Source organism: Mercenaria mercenaria, chromosome 5, assembly GCF_021730395.1.
Source record: "Mercenaria mercenaria strain notata chromosome 5, MADL_Memer_1, whole genome shotgun sequence".
Taxonomy (NCBI): Eukaryota; Metazoa; Mollusca; class Bivalvia; order Venerida; family Veneridae; genus Mercenaria; species Mercenaria mercenaria.
In genome coordinates this window covers 95399013-95410131 of record NC_069365.1, presented here as the reverse complement: position 1 = coordinate 95410131, position 11119 = coordinate 95399013, and the positions used below count along the sequence as shown (strand labels likewise).

The 11119-nt window shown below is 35.2% G+C and overlaps 2 protein-coding genes across 2 annotated transcripts; one reads left to right on the top strand and one right to left on the bottom strand.

The window, feature by feature from the left end:
* Positions 1–3825: 3825 nt before the first annotated feature.
* Positions 3826–5265, bottom strand: LOC128557521 (uncharacterized). The gene has a single exon (XM_053544913.1). The coding sequence runs from the start codon at positions 5088–5090 to the stop codon at positions 4236–4238; it is 855 nt and encodes a 284-aa protein (XP_053400888.1). The 5' UTR covers positions 5091–5265; the 3' UTR covers positions 3826–4235.
* A 1594-nt stretch (positions 5266–6859) lies between these two features.
* On the top strand, positions 6860–8337 carry LOC123559248 (uncharacterized). Its single transcript, XM_045351048.2, has one exon. It carries the CDS (start codon positions 6945–6947, stop codon positions 7827–7829), a length of 885 nt encoding a protein of 294 aa, XP_045206983.2. The 5' UTR covers positions 6860–6944; the 3' UTR covers positions 7830–8337.
* The last annotated feature ends 2782 nt before the right edge of the window (positions 8338–11119 follow it).

The following is an 11119-nucleotide window of genomic DNA, read 5'->3' as shown; positions in this document are numbered from 1 at the left end:
ACAACATAGAACAATTAGAATTGATAATGTAGATAAACCAGTTGAATAAGAAAATATGTGGATGGCATGTGGTTGTTTGTTGTCACCAACAAGGGGAATATTGAAGAGTTTCATAACATTCAAAACGATTTAAAAAGTTGTTTGGTTCTGACAAGTTCATGGTTATGTCTGCTAGTCCATCTCTCATTCGGTCAGAATGTGTATATGTCCATCTGTCGTAGAGGTTATTTTAATTTACTTCTAGTATTTGGAAAATGGAAGAAATCTTATTCATACAAACTATAGGCAGCCGAGATGAAATATAATGTCATTTAATAGATGATTGACTCGTTTAATTAATGACTACCGGGTATTTTAATAATTAGGTTCGTAATATTTATTTACGAACTTTACCTTTTTTATTTTCAAATTGCTTTTTGGGGCATAAAGAAACAATTTTAAATTGCAATCGGGCACTATTGTTCAGCTAAACGTAATGTCTGAACAGAGTCACAGAATGGCCATTTGCGAAATCCGCTAGTCAGGACAATGTGACCGACAGTCCTTTATAAATCCAATTATTCCAATGAAATTATTCGACTAACGCAATGTACACTTCTGTTTTATATTAACATCTTTAGATAATTGCAAGTTATTGCAGTGTATAAATTATTTATCATCTGTAGTCGTAATCGAATTATATCAGAAAGTGTTGACAAAATAAAAAAAAAAAAAAAATAAATAAAAAGCACCAGGATGACATCTTTTTTCTTACAAGAGCGATTCCTGGCATTTACCGAGTCAGCTGCACCAAACATAATTTGTATTTCTTCGGAAAGATTGAATAGCTCTGTATTGACAGAGAGGAAGCAAAATATTTCCCACTTTATACTCGTATAACTACGAAAATTATCATAGCTTTGCAGCAAATATTACTTAGTAACAATTGTATTTATTAAATAATGATATTGTTTTGAGTTAAGATCGAAATATATTGCATCGAGAAATAACCATGTGCAATAATTGCACTAGTGTCGAACGATCTGATGATTATGAATGGAATATAATTATTATCTTAGTCTAACATGTAAAACAAAACACATGTTCCTTTTCATTTCATGTTTCATCAAGCTTTTACCCATTTTACCTGCGCAACACCACATGAAAGCACAATTTCCCGCACGACTACTTTGCGAACTTAAATATTCATTATGATTTACAAAAAATCTTATACATTTTGATACGATAGTTGACTACTGTGCTATTTAATTGACCTGTCAAAACATGTTCCCGGCTTTCATGCTAATCTTATAGATAGATACTTTTAAATTCATTGCATTTATAAATACATGAGGATATATAGGCTCGAACAGAATATGATAAAAGCCGGGTCCATTTTTGACAGGTCATGTTGTTGATGTTGTTTGTGTTAATCTTTGTCTTGATTAAAGTACACTTTTGTACAGAAAGTCAAACGTTTTATAACCCGTATACTTTGGGTCCTAGACTGAAATCAAAATAGCATTTTTTTTTCTGAATGCTAAAATTTCAATCGTCTCCTCTTATAACATACAACAATGATAATTAAAAATTAAACGAAGAATTATTATTACTGCCTTAAACAGCAAAACTACGCTTTTAAATTGACAATATACGTCAAAAAATGCAAATTAGGATGTAACTTAGCTTGCGAACACATCACTAGGAATATTGTTCTGTGCATATAATATCTATTGTTTAGGTATGTATACGCTTCTTTACAACTGATTATCATAAATCTATGCCAAGAAATATGCTCTTCTAAAGAATTGGAACATTTAAATATTTGAAAAGAAAACTTTTGATTTCAGATCCTTTCATCTGTTTGAAGCGAAGAAATAATTTATCCATTTTCCTTTCTTGGTTTAAAATATATACGTGTTAGTTTCTTTTAAATCTATTTTTGATATAGCCATTTTTTTTTCAAATATACCTGCTATTTTTTCTAAATGAAATCTCAGACTTTGATATTATCAATGTCGACTTATATTTATTCTTTTATGACGGAACTTTATTAACTATGTTACTTTTTAATATATGTTCGAATAAAATCGTACTTGTACATATTGCAAACATTAGTAAGTGTAGAAGGACATGGCGTAATCAGATCTTTATTTTTTTTTTTACAAATATATGTAAGCAGATATTTAAATAAGCGTTAAAACGGGGAGGCACCGGCCTCCCTGTGCCTCAGTGTAGCTACGGGCCTGGTATTAACATAAGCTATGTAGCCTATAGCTTTTGACCGACACGTGTAATCTGAATTTTAAAGATTATTACCGCAGTGTTGCAACTGTCACAGTGTGATTATATAGCAGTGAAGTTTTAGCAATTTTTTTATAAATTTGTTTCTTACCCATCAGCTTCATCCATCATCTGGCACACATAACTCCAACCGGCAGCATTGACAGCAACAGCAAAGGTGTCTTTTTGATTTCTCTCAAATTTTCCTGACCTCTCTGGCAAAGAAAGTACATAATTTCATACCAGACATTTTTCTGTAACCCACATGGTGTGTCAATGTCAAATGCAATATTTTCGCTACTGAAAAGTTTTTGAAGATCCTCAGAGGAAATTTCTTTTTTGTGTTTTATAGATCCTTTACCCTTCTTTTTCAGATATGTCTCTTTGCTCTTAAATGAGGTAAGACATGACGAAAATGAATTGTCATTGTACACATGAATTTTACACTCATCTTTCAGATATTTACAAATTCCGCACTTAATTGATGTCAGTGATGATGTCTTTAATTCCGACCCATCTGTCTTGCAAAGAATGCTCGAAGAGATTTGTTTAATTCCTCGCTGGAAAATCCTTCCAATTCACAGTTTTTGCCGAGAAATTCACGAAACAGAGACACGCTTAGAACTTTTTATTCTGTCCACCAAGAGTCTTAATCATCTTCAGAAATACATGCAAACCTTGACTTTTTTTTGTTTACTTTCTGACAGTTTACTGTCGTCTAAATTTCCTGTGTACACATTGAATAGTTACGTCACTACTGTATGTGTACAAGGGAGGCAATCACGTCATGGTTTGGCTAAAAAGTTAAAGCAGTTATTTGCCCTTTTATGACATTCAAAATATCACCGGTCACATGACCTGACAGTCACTTTCGCTTGGTCACGTGTCAGACAGGTTTAACATGTTTCTGATAATCAAAATATCTCTTTCTCGGGTAATGGGGTTTTATCATTGTAGACAAAAGTGAGGTGGAATAACACAATGCTATGTAATGACTGGTCGGTAATTTTGCTGTGTAATAAGGTCTGAAAACATTCTTTGGATGTAAAAACAATCTAAATAATAACAGATTCTGTGAGACTTGTGCTGATAAGAAGTACTTAAAAAATGAATTGAAATACCTACAGGGTCAGACATGTTAGTGTTAGCACTGTCAGTAAATGTTCTGTTGAATGCCAGAAACTCAAATTTTTGGTAGATACATCTTAACATTATTTTTGTCGCAGCTTGATAACCTTTTCAAGGCTTTAGCTGCAGAGCGCCTTAGCTTCCGGACAGAGTTGTAAGATCATGGGTGTCTCTCGATTTTGGCATTTACTATTTTAAATTATTATTTTTAAATTTCTGAACTATGGGTAAATTAATTAATGACAGATAGATTATTCATTTTTAATGTGCGCCTAGAGAGAGATTTTATGTATTAATTTATTCAGGATAATTTCGGGCTTTGAATTGAATGCATCATGTTTAAAGAACCCTGTACCTTATGTTTTATGTACTAAAAAATTCCACTATACGATCGACTAATGAACTTGTAAACGGCTGATAGGGATACATTACAAAACTCAACTACAAGACTTTCCGCAAGGTGAATCCATTAAGTTAAACATAACTAACAACTATCATAGGTAAAATTGCATGGTAAAACCATAGCTTACAGAAGCAAACAAGGGCAATCATATGGCAAATCGTGGAGCCCTTAAAAGTAAGCGTTATAAGATGTTGCAAAATTTTGATCACATGAAAATTATCATCATCTCTCTTGTCCTATATTTCGTTCGCACAGTTCTACCTCGGCACGTTAGGTTATCATCCACGGATTGTCGCCATATTATCAAAATGACATTGGTCTGAAAACAAGCAATCATATAACATAGATTATAGCGCACGAATATATTCAATTTATTTAATCAGAAGGCTTGGATTTTACAACCATTTTCAAACATAGCTGAAATGCGCCGGAATCGTTGTTGTTAATACAGGAGTACTCCAGAAAACGTGCAAATTCTAAATGTATTACTTGATGCCGTTATACCATCCTGAATTTCGTACGTCTCCACCCATACCGCTTGACCGTGACGCACGTGAATAATGGCGGTATTTCCACCCATTGAATATGAACGACGACTGTCCGTGTTGGTGTGTGCGTTCGCTACGGCATCGACTTGATTCACTCCGTTCACAACCAGTCTAACAAACATCAAATTTCTTGCGTCGATGTGGAAAGCGAAGAGATAAACTCCAGTTAGAGGTACTGTGAATTTCCCCGTGCTTTTGCTATAGCCGATTCCGTCATTGAGTAAAACTTGGTCAAATTTAAACGCTTGTCCAACTATCGTATGAAAGTTTGTGTGCGTCATGTATGCTGAAAACGCCACGTTGCCTACTGCTCTTTTTACTCTTCGTTCACTTTGTAATAATCTGTCTGCAGGTAGAGATCCTCTTTCTATCGCATTATTGTTTTCAGCTTTTCTGAAGTTGTCTTCAGTTATATTCTCGGTAATACCTTTAGTTTCCATTCCAAGGTTCACTTTTCTATTTTTATGCAGCATTTGTATAACATTTTGTAAATCAGCAATAGTATTGATTTGCTCCACTAGCTTTGTATCCATAGCTGTCACTTTGTTTTCAAGGTATTCGACTCTTTCCCTCAAGTCTTCGTCATTATTGTCTGTATTATCTTTCCTTTTGTTATCGTTCAGTAGGGTTTCAACAAACGTCCTGATTGTTCCGGTTAGGTCAACAGAATCGTCTCCCTTCTCTGATGTGGACGACACGACACAAAGCAATGCGAACGCTACAATAAACGAAAGTAGAAACTGATCCATTTTTAGCAGTCCTTAAATCTTAATTCCGACTTTAAAAAAAGTGTCTTTACGCTTTACAATTATTGTTGAAAGTTGATTTAATATATTTTCTCAAATCTTTATAATTTACGGACGTTCATATAGAAAGGAAACGTTCTTATTTTATTTTGAATATCAACAGATATTACATCGTGCTTTCAATAAGCCGCATATGTGATAATAAATTAGGACATACTTGTGTGACCAAATGTAGTAATAGCAAATTAGATACCGTATGATATACAGGTAACGAAACTATATCATGTTTATATATGTTAACATTAAAGGTATGACTGATTAGTACTAAATGCCTATTTGGTTCAGATATGATTATAAACCTGTTTCATAAAAGAGTGACATACCCTAAACGCGTTTAACCCCTTAAGCCCCTAGTTTACATTACATAGGTTACTGACCATTATAATTTATTTATTTTGTTTGGTTTAACGTCGCACCGACACAATTTTAGGTCATATGGCTTTAATAGTGGAGGAAGACCCCAGGTTCCCCTCCGTGCATTATTTCATCACGAGCGGGCACCTGGGTAGAACCGCCGACCTTCCGTAAGCCAGCTGGATAGCTTCCTCACATGAAGAATTTAACGCCCCGGCTGAGGCTCGAAGCCACATCGATCAGGGGCAAGTGATTTGAAGTCAGCGACCTTTACTACTCGGCCACGGCGGCCCCGCTGACCATTCTAAGGTGATACCCCAATTTCCAACTTGCTTTTTATCCGTTTCGTTTCATAAGTTATGTATGTCGTATTGTTTGTTGTCGGTTGGACTTACTTTCCTGCAACACACACCCCCGCCCCGTACTTTTACGCCCCCATCTCTCCTATTACTAAGAGCGCGGTAAGGTACCTACCATATACTGGCTGGAGCTCCCAACTGGGTTTTTTGCCACCGTTTGTCCCTGAGCGGTGCCACACAGTGTTGTTTTATCGTGCTTGTTTGTTATGCTTTGTCTATGAGTGTGTGTGCTTTTTTTGTGCGTCCATGTTTATACTAGCGTGGTTTACGGTCTAGTTTTTTGCTTCACTGTTGAACGTTCATCCTTGTTTTTCCACTGTCTTGTCCGATCACCACCACCCATTTCTCATAACCATACCCATTTGTTGTATCTTGAATATAAGTTGGCTTTTTGAAACAATACATCTGCTATATCTTTTCAATTTTCTTTTGCTATGCATGGCTCTGACCATGTTTGCTGTGCTTTCAGCTTTCGGGAAACATATACTCTTACCATTTAATTTTCATTTTTGTTAAATATTGTTGTATGAATACCAAGAATAACAAGAAATTAAAAGTCGGAAATGAAACTGTCCAATAGAAGGGGGGGAATTCCTTTCAAATTATTTGATAGTTTTTTTTTCTTCTTGCTTTTTCGTAAATAGGTATTAATTTATTTCAAAATTAAAACCAAATGTTAAATCAATATTTAAAACGTGTTTTACTGTGTTTTTTTGTGGTTTATTTTTTCAAATTCTGCTTTATAAATTAGATTTCAAATATCTAAACCAAACGTTAAATCAATCGACAAAGAATGCATTTTTATTGTTTTTAAAATTCTGCTGTAACACATTTCATATTAAGAGGATAAAAATTAGATAGCACGTGCAGTACTGAAAATATTCCTTAATCATTTAGGACACTTTTGTTCTGGTTTAAACAGTCATGAAGTTGCGCATCACATGCCACAAACACTGGGTACAAATATAGGCCAATGATATAAATGGTCATTCACAAACAGTTAGATAACTGCGTTCATCAACATGGACTAATATTTTGTATCAAATAATTTTAATATACTAACGTTGTTAATTGACTTGGCCGAATGAATATGTTTATTACAAAAGTTATTTTGTTGGCTATTGTTACTTGTGCTAGTGGGGCGTCTGTGAATTTAGACAGCAGCAACCTTCAAGCAATTGTGACAGAAGTGGTTCGAAATATTCTCAGTGACGGACATTCCGGAGAGAATATCAAAACTGTGGCGCTATTGAAAGAAATAAACGAACTTAAGAATCAACATATTCGTCTTGAACAAAGGATAGACATGCTGGAGCAAGAACAAAGGGACAAAGACACGAATATATGCTCCCTGCAGAACAACATGAATACACTTGTGGAAATGATAGCAAGAAATGACAGTATACGCGCTCAAAATTTAACTATACATACGTCACATGAATTGCTAAATAAATGTCGTGCTTGGAAGAGTAATGTTTTCCCGACAGAAAATTCCAGAATAGAGACTTTACAGAGGAAAAAGCGGGAGGTGATACCAACACAAGCCCCAGCACGAAGAATTGCGTTTTCTGCTTACCTTACACACACACATTCCGGTTTGTCTCCAGGACAGGCGATCAAATTTGACCACGTCTTACTGAATGAAGGACATGGCTATAATCCATATTTGGGTGATTTCGTTGCACCTATATCTGGAACATACCTGTTTACATTTCATTTCCACTCACGTGTGCACACGTTCGTCCGTCTTACCGTAGATGGTGTCAACATCGTGGATGCCGTGGCTAATCCACACACCGGCACACACGATAAGGAAAGTATGAGTGGCAATACGGTTATCATACATGTTGGAATTGGCCAGGCAGTTCTTGTTGAAGTGTATGATGTTAGCGGTGAAGCAGCTTCCAGCGACAAATATCGTCTTTGCTCGTTTTCTGGGTTTCTGTTGTACCCAGAAAATCCTTCATGAGTGCATGAACAGGCCAAAGTATGCCCTATTAATTTTAAAAATGACAGTAGATACATTTTTATGTTACAGAAATAAGTGTTTTTAATACAGTTTGTAACTTTAACGTTAGCTGAATATTTTGATTAAAATAATTCTTAATGTTCCTTCTCTGTCGCCTTGTCAATTATGTAAAGCCTTACTGGACTATAATGATGCCAGTCCAATAGCTTTCGTTCCTGCCCAAGCATTTTCATACATGCTTTTACATTATTTGACGGGACCGGGTTGCCCTTTTCTGCATATTGCTCTCTGATAATACAGCATTTTGATTCTCATGACATGTACATTTTACGACACAATAAATAAATTATCTAATCGGCTTTAAAGGAGCTTGCTTGCGAATTATGGAAGAATTCGTGACCCGTAAAAGTAGTAATATTTTAAAGCGATAGTGTAAATAAAATTGTCAAAATAAAACATGTATATTCTAGATGGTCCGGTTATAGATCTTCAATCGGTCGGTCGTATTGGCCTAGGATATATTACATGGCCATGACTGAAATACAACCGTTTTCATTTTTAATAAAGTGTTACTATATAAGTGATATCGTGTAATAACTCGGTCATTTTGAAATCACTAGATCATTGACAGTTTTATAAATTAACTATAAAATATCACTTTAGAGAAAGACTTCCTTTTTCTTATTTTCATTTGAAGGAAAAGTTCGTGTATACTTTCTATGAAGATATAAAGTCTAAACTTGTGTATCATGTTTGCTGTATTAAATGTTAGAACGTTGTTACAATCGGGTATTTTTGTACCGAATAAATGAAACCCAATGCCTAAAGCATACTTGTGGGTCAAGTCTAATGACCTTTTTACTTCAAATAGGGCTGCGATAAATTGAATGATAGACAAGTTGTCAACTACTGCAAAGGAAGCAACTACTTTAAATGAAATCATCACTTCTTTTTGAAGTGACTTCCCTTTACTTGGCACACAACCTATCCTAGCTACGGTACCGCGTGGAAAACGAAAACGTACACTTTCTTAGTTTTCCGTCGTGTTACAGCCATAAAAGGTCATATCTAGCAAGCGGCATTTGTGAGAATGTCAGATCAACTTTTTAGAGCTGAGTAAGGCTCGTAGAAGGTGCCCAAATATTGATAGGACAACTTTCTAAAAAGCAAATTACTTTTTGCGGGGCATAATTTCTTTGTTGCAACAACTTTGACATTTGACAAAAGCGGGTAGGGAAAGGTTAAAAACAAAGTAATTTGTCGGGGTAAAATTACTGTAGTGTGGCAATTGTTGGTGGAGACAGGCAAAATATTGTTGGCACCTGGTGTGTCAATGCTAAACCTATCCCATTCGCTTCTATACCGGCGTGTTTCATTAGATTGTAAGAACAAATCAAACTGGATTTTTGTAGCGTGTCATGTGTGAAAGATAATTTAAACGTTTAAAGGGAGTCAGTTGCGCATTTGTTAGCAGGTTGCACTACAACGCCAGCGACCCTGGTTCGATGCCCGGCTTATATCTCGATTAGTGTTCAGTGCTGGGTGATTGTTACCATCAGTATCGGTCTAGGCTGGACTCTGGGGAGGTAAATATGATGCCTGCTGGGGGTGCGACTGGAAATAAGTTGTTCTGTCCATTCCAGGTGAAGACGTTCGTCGACTATCCTCACTAAACCAGAAAGCTTTATCAACGATTAGTTTGAAAAGTACTCCGTTTCAATGACGGTTCGAACTTAATAATATGTAAGTGCTTTTCGTGTTGATATAGCCAGGTGTCTTCCTAAGCAACTTATATGGTTTGAACAAAGTCGTTAAAATAATAATCAGATTGCTATTTCTAGTTATCAGGGAGTTAGCTGAAAGTTTGATTTAAGGGGGGAATAAGTTAGCCAGAGAGGAAATTTACGCAGACATATGTGGTGTTATTAAATGTTGTCAAACAATTGGCATAACTACACTAGTTAATGAACGAAGTTGGACGATTTTTTTTTTCTGCTAAATTTATTTTTGCTATCTTTGTTGTAAGGGCACGCAAAATCTATACATGCCTGGTAGATTTCAGACGGACCTTGTCCGCCATCTGGTACCGATCTAGATCAAAGTTTGCATTCTGAATTGAGAGACAGTATGACAGCTGAATAACCTTTCGAAGATTTAGGTTAAGGGTAATCAGAATCAGGGTAATATTTGTCATCCTTGTTGAACAGATATATACCGGTTAAAATAACGTCAAGTTCTGGTAAAGACTTATAATGTTTTATTTGAGACCAAAAAGCAACCTTTGTCAGAAGAAATATGGCGGTGAATTGGAACTCCTTCGGCAACGCTTCAAGACTTCATCGTAAATTTCCATCATAATTGCAAAAAACGTTCGGTTGCTCTATTTTACTTATATTGGTCGATGAAACGCTGTAGGAAAAAAACTTTTTAGCAACCATACTATGCATCTGCAAAATATGTAAAGTATAGATACACTATAAGTCGGAAATGAAACTGTCCAACAGAAGGGGAATTCCTTTCAAATTATTTGATAGTTTTTTTCTTCTTGCTTTTTCATAAATAGTTATAAATTTATTTCAAATGTTAAATCAATATTTAAAACGCGTTTTATTGGGTTTTTTATGGTTTATTTTTCAAATTCTGTTTTCAATGATAAATTAGATTTCAAAAATCTAAACCAAACGTTAAAGCAATCGACAAAGAAATGCGTTTTTATTGTTTTTGAAATTCTGCTGTAACAGATTTCATATTAAGAGGATAAGAATTAGTTAGCACGTGCACTACTGAAAATATTCCTTAATCATTTAGAACACTCTTGTTCTGGTTTAAACAGTCATAAAGTTGCGCATCACATGCCGCAAACACTGGGTACAAATATAGGCCAATGATACAAATGGTCATTCACAAACAGTTAGATAACTGCGTTCATCTACATGGACTAATATTTTGTATCAAATAATTTTAATCTTTTAAGGTTGTTAATTGACTTTGGTCGAATAAATATGTTTATTACAAAAGTTATTTTGTTGGCTATTGTTACTTGTGCTAGTGGAGCGTATGTGAATTTAGACAGCAGCAACCTTCAAGCGGTTCTAACAGAAGCGGTTCGAAATATTCTCAGTGACGGACATACCGGATAGAATATCAAAACTGTGGCGCTATTGAAAGAAATAGACGAACTTAAGAACCAACATATTCATCTTGAACAAAGGATAGACAGGAGCAGGAACGAAGGGACAAAGACCTAAATATATGTTCTCTGCAGAAACAACATGAATACAATTGTTGAA